The 15267-nt window shown below is 44.8% G+C and overlaps 1 protein-coding gene across 1 annotated transcript in view; it reads right to left on the bottom strand.

The window, feature by feature from the left end:
- PPP1R8 (protein phosphatase 1 regulatory subunit 8) overlaps positions 1–14100 on the bottom strand; it is a 31163-nt gene extending 17063 nt beyond the window's left edge. Inside the window, exon 1 of the mRNA XM_063355670.1 lies at positions 13956–14100. Coding sequence (XP_063211740.1) covers positions 13956–14017 — 62 coding nt within the window. The 5' untranslated portion in view covers positions 14018–14100. The remainder of the gene's footprint in view (positions 1–13955) is intronic.
- Positions 14101–15267: the final 1167 nt, after the last annotated feature.

Genomic DNA, 15267 nt, shown 5'->3' with positions numbered 1-15267 from the left:
GCTGCTGAGAGGAATGGAAACGTCTACCATCGTTCCCCTCTAGGACTGGTAATGGCCAAAAACCTGAAAGAGGCTTCAAAACCACCTGTAATATTATAAAAACGTTGGCCAACAGACAGCGCTCCTCCACGCTCACCCTATGATCAAACTTTCCTACCAACAGAGGTAACACAGAAGAGAGCACAGTATGAGATGGCGAGGGTCCCCTACCCTAGGAGAGCACAATCCTCCTCCACCAAACTCTCACACAAGCAGCAGCTCAGCTCCCCCAGCCCCACAGCTCCATCCCTGCTCACCTCCCGTGAAGCAGCCTCACCAGTCAGACAGCGTTACTCCCACCTGGGCAAAGGGAGCAGAGGCACCTGGGACTCGGCAACGCACAACAAAACAAGGCTAATGCGCAGGAGAACCCATGAGGACTAGCAGCATCAAAAACATATTTGGTATTTACAGTGCTCAAACCCAGGTATCACTGTGGTAGCGACGCGCTGCCCCTCACTGCGTAGGCGTAGGATCTTTGGCTGTTGACAGCAAATGATCTTTTTCTGCTCAGATCTGTAAAAATCTGCATCTCCGGTACTTCTTCACTAATAATGGCACTGCTGCTTGTCTCTGTGGCTGGACCAACTTTCTAGGTAACAGCAGTGACCCAGTTCTCAGCTACCTTCCTGCCCTTCTGAAGACCAACCGCAGAGGAGATCGCATTCCCATTTCCTGCTTTGCTCACTGCACGGAGCAAGCCAAGAGAACAGTGACAATGGGTAGCAACATTCTCAGCATGGCTAGAGAAGAAAGAAAGGTCACTTGTAATTGAAGTTGTTGGAGGGGGTTAAATACAGATGTTCACGTTTCTGGGACGTGCCTTACAATTTGAAGGTTTCTTCTGTGTCCCCAGGTCAGCTGGTTACTGTACACACACTCTCCTAGATAACTTCACACAAGAACACAGTCCTCTTATTTCTACTTTATTTCTGTCTCAGGTATTGCACAGGTATTTTCCATTCTTGCTCTAAATCCATTTTACTAGCCTGATACCCATTCCGTATGATGACTTCTACAAGGATTGACTCTTCCAGTCACTCCAGTACAGCTAGGGGACCACCTCCTCTCCAGTACTACTCCAGGGTCATACAGCCAGGCTACCCCTAAGTACTGCTGTCTCCTGCTGTGCTCCCCCTCAGATCTCAGCGCTCACTGTTCACTGAAGACAGGTTTCATCCATAGATTCACATCCACTTCTCAGTGTTGCCTCTTTCTGCCCCTGAGCACTGGTAAACTTGTTTTTCTCCATTCCACTGAAATTACCAAGTTCTAGTTACTCTGCAACACAACTTTTGATAATTTTCACAAAGCCTGCCTTACTCTGATACAACAAAAGCTGCTTCCCCCACCTTTCTTTTTTTTCCCTCTTCCAAATAGGTAAACCTTTCAACAAATTAATTCTTCAAGCAAGTCTACTGACTTATTCAGTCTGGCCTCTGCTTTTCGGTGATCTCTTCCTGGATACTCAACAGTTAGCCTGCCCTAAAAACATTTTAGCAACATCCTCAACGTACCTGTTAGGGACCGGGAAAGCTCCCAGGTGCTCTAGCACAACCACTTTCCTCTTCTGTGAAATGAATCCTGTCCGATGGTCATCTTTTACCATACACAATCTCCAATTTTTCATTACCCCCTCTACTTTTAGTTTCACCCTTTAGTTTTACCTTCAACTTTATTTTGAACACAGAAAAAATGCCAAGCAGCAGCACAAGATAGTGCCTTCAGCTATGAATTAAGATGCCTGAAAAATTTATCTATTCTCTGACCTCTTTTGGACTGAGAATCCTTTGTAGACAGTATTTCCCCAATCAACCTATGTCTACAAAACACTGAACACAGTAAGGTTGTAAATACTGATTGTAATACTATCAAAACAAACTCACAGAAATAATTTCTGGTAGAAAAAAACCCTTGGAACAGATTAAATCAATGCCACAGCTTAGGCTGCTGAAGTTAGATTCCTCAAAAGTCTTTTAATGAAAAAAGTATAAAGGTTTTCCAGTTTTATATTCAAAACTAATTAGTTCCAGAGTCACCAAAGACCAGAAGTGATGGCTGTATTCGGAAGCATCAACAACCCCTCACATGCTCTGCCCTACTGGACCCCTCACCTCATACATCAAGGAAGTAAAACATTGAAAGGAAATATCTTGCAAAAATCTACTAGAAGAAAGTTTGTGAGAAAGTTGGTACTGTGCTATTAGAGGAGAGCAGTTTATTCCCCTCTTATTTCCAGTGTTTTAAAAAAAGTCCTCTCCCAGTAACTAATGTGCTAAAATATCCACTAAACTCATTTTCCTACACAGTTCTGAAGGATGGAGAATTACTTGAGGTCAACAGACTCTCTTCTCTGTAGAACACAGAGGGACAGCCAGGCTTAGCACTGCTTCAAGACAAATGATCTCACATCAGAATCCGTCTCCGGCATAAGTGCTGGCCTTTGAAAGAGAGAAACAAGCAGCTGCTCTGTACCTTCCAGATTGTGTGTCACAGTCCCCACTGCCTGAATGTCTTCTGCTCTCTATAGGTCAGCATTCTGCAAATGACCTTAAAATAAGACCTGAGAGTTAATGACCACTAGTTCAGTAAGTTTAACTGAGACAAAGTATGCTTAGACTGCCTACTGAATCAGCAATGACTTACCTGGGAGAAGAGAAGCCTTCCGGAGAATTAACGAGGCTGACTGGCAAGGAGAACATGACCACAACAGTATCATTAAATGAATTCTCTGGATCGGAGAGAGGACAGCCCACACTAGAGCTTTTCTTCACTAAGAATTCAAGGTTCAAGGAACCTTCACTAAGGTTCAAGGAACTCAAAGAAGTATCAGAAAGTTTATGAGAATTGATAAAAATAAGTAACAAACTGCAAAACCCAGGTAGTATTTAGCCAAGTATTCTAAGAGATATCAAATACCACTCTCCTACACTTAGCAGTTTATCAATCTACTGCTTAAACTACCCTCACTATCAGAGAAATGAAAGTATCAACTGATGATGCTAATTTTAAAGTATATTTCAGTGTAGTGGAAACTACATACAGTGAAGTCAAGTTCTGACTGTGAAACTGCGCAGAATAGAATAGACTACTTCACTTGGAAGGGCTCTAGAGAGATCTAGCGAGATCGAGAGAGGTGACTCTCCTGCTCTGCTCTGGTGAGACCCCACCTGGAGTCCTGTGTCCAGCTCTGGAGCCCTCAGCACAAGAAGGAACATGGACCTGTTGGAGCGGGGCCAGAGGAGGGCCATGAGGATGATCCGAGGGCTGGAGCCCCTCTGCTGTGAGGACAGGCTGAGAGAGTTGGGGGGGGTTCAGCCTGGAGAAGAGAAGGCTCCGGGGAGACCTTAGAGCCCCTTCCAGTCCCTGAAGGGGGCCTACAGGAAAGCTGGGGAGGGGCTGTTTGCAAGGGCATGGAGCAACAGGACGAGGGGCAATGGTTTAAACTAGAGCAGGGCAGGGTTAGATCAGCCATGAGGAAGAAGTTCTTTCCACTGAGGGTGGTGAGACACTGGCCCAGGTTGCCCAGAGAGGGGGTGGAGGCCCCATCCCTGGAGACATTCAAGGCCAGGCTGGATGAGGCTCTGAGCAACCTGATCTAGTTACAGATGTCCCTGCTGACTGCAGGGGGTTGGACGAGATGGCCTTTAGAGGCCCCTTCCAACCCAACACAGTCTATGATTCTATGATCTAAGATGATCATCTAGTCCAGCTGCCTGACCACTTCAGGGCTGACCAAAAGCTAACGCATGTTATTAAAGGCATTGCCCAAATGCTTCTTAAACCCTGACAGGCTTGGGGCATCGACCACCTCCCCAGGAAACCTGTTCCAGTGTGTGACCACCCCCTCGGTAAAGAAATGCTTCCTAATGCCCAGTCTAAACCTCCTCTCGCACAGCTTTGAACCATTCCCACATATCCCTGGATACCAGGGAGAAGAGTTCAGCTCCTCCCTCTCCACTTCGCCTCCTCAGGAAGCCCTAGAGAGCAGAGCTGTAGAAACTGTATTACTGAGCAGAACCAGTAGACAGACGGGGACTCAATAATAGCCAGACCAGAAGAGAGTCATCTAATCCACACTTCAATAGTCAACAATGTTTGTCCTTCAGAAACATGATGATATGTGGGGCATGACAGTTCTTCCAATGCCAGAGAAACATTTTTCTTGGATTAAAGGAGGATAAATCTTGCTTTGAATTACACATAAACTGCTCCTTTTGGCCTCCGTAAGAATCCAAAGATGACAATGACCACGCTGAAAGATGTTTTGTTTGACAGAATACAACCAAGCACTGAAATAGTTTCTATTCTACTTAAGATAAACTGAGCATCCTGGGAAAACAGTTAATGTGGTATCTGGATAAAACTGATGTTTATTAGTGAAATCAGTTGACTCCTTGCAAGGGAAAGTGGGCATATTCATGGATGATGAGAAATGAATAGGGAATTGACACTAGCACCCTGCCCCAGCAGTGCTGTTCACTACCTGTACAACAGACGGGGAGTTAAAAGAAGGACTGGTTTCATATTCAAAATATTCCTAATGGGGTGTTGGCTATTTGGGTTTTGGTTGTTTCTTTGTGTTTTGGGTTTTTTTTTTTTAGTATTTTTTTTTAATTGCAACGTGAACTTTCCTTAAAACAACACTCTTCGAAACATGCATACAGGATGTCTACTATTTACACAGTGGTCCAAAAATACTGTATTCATGTTCCTTTAGCCCATTTCTCTGTGAAATGAGAGCACTACTTAATCAAGAGAGCAGCGCTGCTTCTGTACGACTTCAAGAACTCTATTTATCTTTCACATTCCTGTGGAATGGTATCAGGCAGATCAAACTGACAAACCCAGAGCAAGGAACCTTTTGCAAAATAAAAAACTACCTTCACTAACTAGTCTCGGGTGCCTCACACAGGAATACTCTCCCAGCTTCTAACAGTTACCAACTCGAGGACTATCCATTTAAACAGCTGTCTGCAAAAATTGCTGTAAGAACCCACGTAAACTTAATGCATTCACGGAATGTTACACAAACAATTTCACAGATCACCTATGTATAGCTGAGGCACCCTCTCCACTATTCAGCCACAAACCTGCTTGCTATTAATTTCATTTTGCAAACTCTAGTTCTTCTCCTCAAAAGGACAGCAAACACTCATCTCCTACAGACCTTCTGTTCATTATTGAAGACACCCAACACATCTCCGAGTTGTTCCTTTTCCAGACAGAAGGGGAGCCTAGGCTAACCACCTGTAGGACAGCTTCCTATATCTTTGGCTTAGGTAATACTTAAAAATAACACTCAGAAAGAATTCACATGGTTCTTGAGGAGGCAAGTAAGATCACACAATCTAGCAGAATTACTGGAGATGACCAAGAAGACGTAAACAAGGCTATCAGTACGGTAGACTGGCATTTTTAAAAAAGCTTTTGACAAAATTATCCTATGGAAATTAAGGTGTGACAGGGAAAAGAAACGCTAACCCATGAGGGAACGTAAATGATTAAGAGTCAGGAAGGACTCTTGCAGAACTAAGAACTAAGGTTCTGCAAGGGCTCTGTAACATTTATATGCAGTCTGGAAAAAAAGGAGCCAACGAATAAATGAGAAAAATCACTTATGACAACAGTTACGCAGAAAACTCAAAACAGACTACAGTGCTGTAAATGAATGTCATGATACTGCACTACTGCTTGAGAAAACATCCTGGGGAAAAAAAAGATAATAAAAATCAGCACTCTTGAGGGCTAGTACACGCTAGAGAAAGACCACCTCAACTACGCAAACACAATGAGGAGCTTCAGGCCCACTGCGACGCAGGAAAGATCTAGAGCCATCACAACTCTGTTCAGAAAGAATCAGAGGAACATTAATCAACAGTTGACAAAGCAAAAACATCATAAGGAAGAAACTATAAAAATATGATGTTTTCACATCTCGAATGCTCTGTTAGTTCCGGTTCTCTTGTCGAGAGGGGCACAAGGATGATAACCAGTACAGATGGCTTCATGCAAGGGAAAAAAAAATAATAATGGAGTACACTGCTTCAGAAGCTTGGAGAAAAACAGGCAAGCATCCATTCCCTTTGTCCTTTTAATGAATGCTACAAAACCAATGTATTCATTATTTCTTGAAACACAAGAAACAAGGAGCCCTGGATCTGGAAACAAGGAGAGTGCCTTTTCCAAAATTTGCATAATTTGTGGAAAGCGTTGTCACTTAGTGTTGCGGAATTAAGCTGTAAGTTAACAAAGAAATAATAGAACGTTTGTGGAGATTAGGTCTGGTGTTAGTTGTTAAAGATGACCACCCAGAGGGAGTCTTCAGCTCACAAAATCCCTTTGCTTCTGATGGCCAAAAGCCTACAGTGCACACAAGAGGAGGGAATACCTAAAGCTTACACTAAGTTATTGGTCACTACCACCATGTGATAGGAAACCATCTGGGCTGTTGTCTTCGATTAGTATGGCTGTTTTCATGCTCTCTTCTACAGAAAGAAATTAGAATAAAGAAAAAATCCTCCTCATACCAAGACGTTGGTTGAACACAAAGTTGTTGCTGATCTTGTGCATCAGTGATGGAAACGAGTCATGTGCCTTTCCCAAAGCACAGCGTACACACCACAGAAACCGAGACCAAGCTAGCACTGGAATTTGTTTAGGTGACTTAATTTTGACAATACAAGGAGGTACCATAACAAAGTTAAGGCTAAAATCTGTTGGGCAGTTATTTCAGGGGCACAGAGTCTAGTTGGAGACCAGTGACGAGTGGTGTTCCCCAGGGGTCAGTACTGGGTCCAGTCCTGTTCAATATATTCATCAATGACCTGGATGAGGGGATAGAGTGCACCCTCAGCAAGTTTGCTGATGACACCAAGCTGGGTGGGGTGGCTGACACACCGGAAGGCTGTGCCACCATACAGAGAGACCTGGACAGGTTGGAGATCTGGGCAGAGAGAAACCTTATGAAGTTCAACAAGGGCAAGCGTAGGGTGCTGCACCTGGGGAGGAACAACCCCATGCACCAGTACAGGTTGGGTGCTGACCTGCTGGAGAGCAGCTCTGTGGAAAGAGACCTGGGAGTCCTGGTGGACAACAGGATGACCATGAGTCAGCAATGTGCCCTTGTGGCCAAGAAGGCCAATGGCATCCTGGGGTGCATCAAGAAGAGCGTGGCCAGCAGGTGGAGGGAGGTCATCCTCCCCCTCTACTCTGCCTTGGTGAGGCCGCACCTGGAGTACTGTGTCCAGTTCTGGGCTCCCCGGTTCAAGAGGGACAGGGAACTGCTGGAAAGGGTGCAGCAGAGAGCTACAAAGATGATTAGGGGACTGGAACACCTCTCTTATGAGGAAAGGCTGAGAGATTTGGGTCTCTTCAGTCTGGAAAAAAGACGTCTGAGGGGTGACCTTATCAACACTTATAAATACTTAAAGGGTGGGTGTCAGGAGGATGGGGCCAGGCTCTTTTCAGTGGTGCCCGGGGACAGGACAAGAGGCAATGGGCACAAACTTGAACATAGGAAGTTCCACCTAAACATGAGGAGGAACTTCTTTACCCTGAGGGTGGCAGAGCACTGGAACAGGCTGCCCAGAGAGGTGGTGGAGTCTCCAACTCTGGAGACATTCAAAACCCACCTGGACGTGTTCCTGTGTAACCTGCTCTAGGTGACCCTGCTCTGGCAGGGGGGTTGGACTAGATGATCTCCATAGGTCCCTTCCAACCCTATGATTCTATGATTCAGCTTATGCAGAATGGTCTCTTCCCACATGGAAGAGGGCTGGATAAAGAGCTGACCAATAATTCTGATCCAACCTTGTTACGTCTGGAGAAAATATGGTGGTTAGGGCATTTGAACTTGTTAAAAAAAAAAAAATGCAGGTTGATGGGAGGCATTAAGGATTTCCTCTACTCTTAGAAGCATTAAAATAATTCTCACCAAACTTCCAGTTATAAGAAATACAATTAAAAAAGCTTGTGGTTCAAACTTGATGATTACAGAACTTTCCTGAACACAAAAAATTGCACTGTGTTTTAGGAGTATCTTGTGGAAGATTTCTGACGAGAAATGTGGCTGCTTCAACTGAACAAAGCATTCCATTTGCATTAAAGCATTTGCCCAACTGCACCATGGCACTACGTATGTCTTCTTGTTACAATGCAGTTCCACACAGAACTAGATTTCACTGGTTCACTCTGGTTCCCTCGGTTACTTAGGAACAAAGTCTCCATGGAATACAGAGAAATTTGGAAATTGTATACAAAATCTAATTCCTGAGAGCAGGGCCATAAATATTCTATTACAGAGAACTACAGGTTTTGTGACATCAAAAAATGAATTCAAATGGCACTGAATTAAATAGGAAAATTAAGTAAGGAGCAACAATGCAATGATTATTTGGTAAAATTATTCCAACATTTTCAGAGCGAGAACAGGGATGATGGAACAGGGACCTGTAGGAGTCAGAGGAAGACAAGACGGGACCTCCAGAATCTGCAAGTCCAGCCACTGCTGTTGCAGGTCATTTTGCTGTAACCTTTACACCTACCAGGAAGCTGTTCCAAAGCCTTGTTATTCTGACAGTTTGATATCCACCTTAAGTTTTTGATTAAAGCCTTTCATTTCCATCCTAATTTCCTTGTTATTTCCCTTCAGCTATAAAAAAAAAATCCCCAATACTATCCCCTTTAAAAATCCTTTAGCCATTGAAAATCAGAGCTGTTTTTATTTTACTAGGCAACTAAAGCTCTCTTCTGTCTCAAAGTAAGATCGCTGTTACCCCGCCAACGCATTTTCCCACTGCATTTGTTTCAGTTTGAATTGGACTTTATTAAGCACAGGTAACATCGACCGCATTTTCATCAGTGCCTTCTCCAACAACACTGACACTTCCCTACCTTACAAACAGGTATCTATCATTACACATCACACAGAGTACTAGTCTCTTCATTTATTTTTGACCAGCTTTATGTTACTTGTCATTGATGGCCATTCTGTGACTAGCCTATGTACTTGTGTATACACCCCTTTTATTTCTGAGTATGAACTGGAGTATTTTTACTTCTGAATAGTGAGTTTCTGGCTTTAAGAAGAAGTTCTTGTTCTTAGTCCCTATTTTCCATCTTACACTTCTACATTTTATCTTGTTTTTACTGTTCTGGTGTTCAAATTATACCAAAAGGACTGGACAATACTCTGGCTTCTACGTTGACCATACTTGTGTCACTAAAGAGTATTGTGGTCACTTTTATCAAGGTAATTAATAAAAAAACCCCCAACACTAAAAGGCTCTGCCCACAGACTCTATCCAACTGCTACTGCCTCCTCGAAGTCAATTCCTTATACACTCACAGTTCATGTGTGCTTTTTACTTCCTAAAATCATCGTTCCCCCTGTGTTCTGAAAGCAAGTATCTTGAAGAAAGCTGGTTCACCTGACAGTCAGCCTTTGGCAGATATAGTACTTCTCCTTCCCTGTCTTGAATAATGAGTTCCTTCACAATATAGTCTAGCAGCTGGACATGGTGAAGTTCAGGTTTTCCCATTACAGCTACATGTATGAATTTGCTGGCCTTACAGAAGACACCAACTGCTCAAAATGATTAGTAAGGAAATGTTGAACAAAACCAAGTTCCAGTGTACGTTTTAAAAAATATTAAAACACCTACGACCAACAACTCTCTTCTGTATTAGAAACAGGAAAAACGTGTTTCTTCACTTTGTGCTCTAAAGGCCAGTCCAGTCCACTGCTCTGTGCGTTAGGTTGGGATGATTCTGTGAGGAATCTGTCTAGATTATTGCTGACATTGATGGCAAACCCTCTGCTGCAGAACTATAGAGTACTGTGAAAAAGCAGGGACAGACAGTCAAGACGACAACAGTCAAGGAAGAAAAGAAAAGCCCGAGCTGAGCTTAACCTTGGAAGGACCATGTTGAGTAAAAAGATAAAACATTTCAGAAAAAGAGGACAAAGTATTAATGCTTTGGGATGTGATGCTAGCTGGAAGTACCGAATAAGGGAACTGAAGTTCTACGAATTAGCTGACAGCATCTCTTTGACAAGGCTCAGATTCAATGTTGACGTGCCAACTGGGTTAGAACAGCTACGTCCAGTTGAAACTCTGCAACCTCACTGAAGTAAGCCCTACCTAGTCTAAAGAGAAATTTTGAGTTGTAGCTATTAAGGACATAGACAGGAGAACTTTAATTCTATTGTGTTAGTTTAAAAGTAGGTCAATTATTTAGGTTTCCAAACGTGGGCTCAAAAGCCTAAATTTAGCCACTTCCTAAAAATCTTGGCCTACATGACTACTGCACACACCTCCATGGCCAACCTCAAGGACAAGGTGGAATTTCCAGAACTCAAGAGCTCATCTCCAGAAATTGGTGCACGATCATTGCCAGGAATAACTTGTTCCTGGCTGAAGAAGAGAAATTGAAGAAGAGAAACTGAGAAGCTTCAGAGAAACTGAAAAGGAATGACTGTTGCCTTTAAAACATACTATTTCAAATTTACGTGCATTCCAGGACAAGCTTGACATCCAACTAATGGTGTGTTGAGAGTGAGTAAAGAAAGATTCACAATCTGAAATGCAGGTTAAACCATGAAAAACAAAGAGACAGGTAGTATCCATTAAACATCTGATGGTCACTTTAAAACTACACCCCAGATCAGTTATACCTCCAGGAAATTACTTTTACTCACTAAAACCACCTCAGAAGGTATGTAAAAGTCTTAATAAAACTAGGATATGTAATTGTTATGTAAAGGTATTTTCTAATCTCATGGTATGGCTAAATTTTAATTCATAGAAAGTACTGGCAACATCTTTATTCCAATTTTAAATGCATAGCCCATGTCTTTGTTAAAACGTATGGAGGAATAAACAAGTACTGGCATAAGGACGTACTGCTAAGACAGCATTCATTGTTTTTCATCTGTCTTCAGCTAGTTTAACTGTTGGAGGCACAAGAAGAGAAAGAATAAATATTTTATGGACTACGAAGAAGCAATCTTGAACAGAACAAAAACTAAATCAAAGCCAGAACCTAAAACCAATGAAAACTTTGAACTTCAGTAGAGAGATCTTTTCTGGAAACTGGATACTAAAACACTATCTGTGTCAGAAAAGAAGAGACACGGATGGAGGCAAACCTCAAAAGTATGGGCAACAATTTAAAGACAAGGAAAAAACTCTTGTTTCTGTTGACTATATTTAAGATATATTTCTCATATGATCGGTGTCTGTGATCCCCAAGGCAGCTCTACTTAGAGGTAGAAAAATAAATAGATTGGTAAAGACTGCAACTTTGATGTCAATATGGGTTGATAAGATTGAAGATAATTCACTACAGAAGAACCTGCTACTGACCATGAAGACTTGCTGGAACTCCATGGTTTTTGACTACCCAAAGCTCTCCCTATGAAGATCTACACTGCTGCCTACACAGAAGACTCTTCAGTGCTTGTGTAAGACATGAAGGATCCCAGAAGGATCCCACAGGATACATTTACACTGAGACTTTCCGGAAATCAGAGCTTCAAATAACAATACTATTGGTCCAAGCCTGCTACTGCAAACCATTTTCACTCTTGAGAATTGTACCTGTGAAAGGCCCATCACTTATCCAGTATCATGACTGTGCGCTGCTTGGTTTGCTCTGGAAGAAATAAATGCTGTAAAAATGGGGGTTAGAATCTGTAATTCAGTAGATGCCAGCGCAAATCATGTCAAGTTTTACCATGAAGTATATTCTACTTTTTTTGCAGACCAGAAAAATAAATCTACCTGGTTGGTAGATTTACCCTCATTCACTGAGTGAGGCAGTGGAATACCACCCGCCCTAACTACCTAATGCTTCCCATTTTCGATTGCCTATTCAGCAGAATATAAACACTGTAACTGGAAGCTGTCCATGTTGGCTTCCTGCTACTCTTCATTTATTGTTTTTTTCTTACAGTTATGAAACAGCAGCTTACCTGTTTCAAAAGGAGCATCAAGGAAAAACATTTAAGTTTTCCCACACAAACTCAAATCTTTTACTGATATTAACTGCCACATCTATACGCGACAATTTGCCTAAGATCAAACTGTATCAGATGCTCCGTTCACTACACAGTGGTATAAACATACATCTTGCCCAAACTCAGTCTATATAATATTACAATGTGCACACGTATAACAGAAGTACAAGGGAAAATAAAGACCTTCCTTAGAATGTGTAAGGAAAGAGTCCGTATACAAGCTTTGCTTTCCCTGAGAAAGATTTTTAGAACATTATAGTAAACGGATATTCAGGCTGCAAAAAGCAAATTATCAAAAATCTTAGAAATGTCAGAATGAAAGAGGGGCTGGCACCCAAACCTGACACCCTTACTCCCGGGTGTGAACCCCTGGATTGGATCATCTCCCCGACGCCCCTTCCACTTCATTTCTCTATCACTCAGTGCAACGGATTGTGCTTCGAAACCAAATCAGGTCAGCACCAGCACGGTGCAGAAAGCTGGCTGCCTGTAAGAGCCTACCCTGTCTGTAGCAGAAGCCAGAGAGCATGGAGCTACAGGGGCCCTCATGGTCAGAGTTGTTACAGTCCTGCCCTCCACATGGTATTTATTTAGGAATTCTTCTGCAGTAGCATGCAAGTTACTGAAATTAAGTATTTCACAAGTTAAACTTCTCCAGCTGTTCAACGGATAGATTCCAAAGGCAGAAGTCATTCAAATTTACCCCTGAATATAATGCAAGTTGTGAACACTTTTGTATAAAAACACTAAGCAAAAAAATTAAAGGTACATTATTTCAAATGTCACATTGAACATTCAGAAAGCACTAACATTAAATAATTTTTGGTTTTATCTACTGTATCCTATCATCATTTTATGGAGCACCATCTTGCCTCATATGGATGCTTGTTATTGCATATGTTCACCACAAGTAAAATACTAAAATATATGAGAGGGTTAAATGGTTTTACTAACTAAAGCGGGCACTCATAAAACAGGCCAAAATTAAAACGCATATTCAGTAAGCATCCATTCACCGAGCACTGTCACCAAAGCACTGAAAGGTAGGGGACCTGCAGTGAAAACCAGATGACTATGCAATTAAAGCCTGCAATCATGCATGCACATACACAGCTAGCTCATACAAATATACAAGTGCTTGACTTCTCAGCTGTAACGATGTGTCATTTTCTACATGATTTAAAATACAACTGCACACATTCCCTGAATAATGCTCCGGCACACAAAGAGCACAGTACAGCAAAGATCTATTCGGTAAGGTATCAAAAAATTCAAAGCAAATGACACAGTGCCCCCGCTAACCTAATCTAAGGCCCTGCTTTCAGCAGAAGCTTGGACTAGGTGATTTCCAGAGATCTCTTCCAACGCAGACTTTTCTGCGATTCGAAACCAGCCAAACCCACGGTACTAACGCTGCTTCTCCAAGACATCGCTTTGCCCTGACTTCTTGAATCGGTGTAATAAAAAAAACCCAGGCTACTTTCAAGCTGACAGATTTCTCGTACCGAAGACGCAACTGGAGCATTAGATTTAACGTGTGCTACACCGCGTGTTCCGCTGAGGCCCCGGGGAAGGGACGCAGCCCCCCGGGTCGCCTTCCACCCTCACCCAGCGCCGCGCCGCGGCCTTGCGCCCAGGCGGCCGCCGGGCTGCACCCCAGGCCTGGACCCCGCGCTGCACCCCCGGCCCGGGCCCCCGGTGCCGCCGCCGCGGGCAGCCGCCATCCGCAGAGCCAGGGGCACAGGCCCGGGCGGCGGCCTCAGCACCACGGCCCTTCCCTTGCCGCCCCGCGCACGCCCGGCCAGCCCCGCGGGCACCCGCGCTCCGCCGCCACAGCCAGAGGCGCGCGGCCCGGCGAAGCGGCCCCGGCCCCGGCCCCAGCCCGCTCGCTCACCAGCTGGGGCACTCGAAGAGCGACACGCCGCCACCGCCGGCGGAGTTGGCGTTCGCCGCCATCTTGCCTCTGCCCCATTCAGGCGGGCGGAGGGCAGGATGGGAAGGTGGCGGACCGGAGCGCGGGGCGATCCCAGCCTGCCTCGCGCGGCGCGGCGGGGCGGGGCGGGGCGGGACGCGGGGCCCGGCTCTCGGGGGGCGGGAGAGGCGCCGGCTCCGTTCGCTGCCGCCGCGGCCCGCCCGCCCGTTCGCTGTGGCCGGGGAGGAAGGGGCTGGCGCGGGGGGGTCGGTGCAAAGCGAACGACCGGCACCCAGCCCTCCCGTCACAGACTCTCAAACCCCGCTTTTAGCGCCTCAGCCTTCTCCCGAGCAGCAGGCAGACACCCCGTTAGGTGGGGGGGAACGCGGGTCGTGTGCTGTGTTACAGTGCTGGTAATTAGGCCTATACGAGGGAAAAAGCGCATCTCCTCCGTCCTCCCCAAGCCACAGCTCCCCCGAGCTGTCGCCCAGCGGCCTGGCACCCTGAGGCCTGCCCCGCCCTCGGCGGGCTCCCGGCCAGCACCAGGCTCCCTGGAGCCAGGCTCCAGCAGCTCCCAGGGCAGCAGAACCCACCTGGGAGCCGGGAATGCTCAGTGCCAGAACACTGCACCGATAGCAATGAGTTTCCAACGCAGATTTTTCACACTCAGAATCACCAGTGAAGACTGCAGCAGTTGATGTAAAGAGAGAGGAGAAAGGGTCAAGCAATTCCAGCTATCCTGAGCCCAGGGAGCTGGACTGGTGTTCTCAACTCCAGCTTCCAGAGGACCAAAAAAGGGCTAGTGGATGGATCCCACAAATAATGCACCCTGGCTGCCGTTTAAGTGTGCGGGAGGAGGCAAGTGCTTTCATTTTCGCATGGAGATGCGACATGCCCACAGCAGGCAGTGCACGAAGCAGCAGGCTTCAGGAATACTTTAAATAAGAAGCAGAGTGACACACAGTTCCCTTCCCAGACTTTACTGTACAGGCTCAGCAAAGACTCAAAGTTCTAGCAACAGGCAAATAGTCAAAGTTGACCCAACACTGTTCTGGGGCATCATTTTTCTGTGATCAGCTATCATACAGGGCTCTGCACAGTTCTCTGTACGTCCATGTGTGAAAGTCATTCAGTGTTTTCAGCTAGCTTCATTTTTAAGAATCAGGGACCACAGAACTAAAGCTGGAGGAAACACTGTTGTTGCTGGTGTGAAGTCTTCTACCCTGCTTACAGAGGAAACTGCAAACATACCTGCGCCAATGCCTAAACTGCAAAAGAAAGAAATTCTGACAGA

This window comes from Chroicocephalus ridibundus, chromosome 19, assembly GCF_963924245.1.
Source record: "Chroicocephalus ridibundus chromosome 19, bChrRid1.1, whole genome shotgun sequence".
NCBI classification, from domain to species: Eukaryota; Metazoa; Chordata; class Aves; order Charadriiformes; family Laridae; genus Chroicocephalus; species Chroicocephalus ridibundus.
Note: the sequence above shows the minus strand (reverse complement) of the source record. Positions and strands in the feature narration are given on the sequence as shown.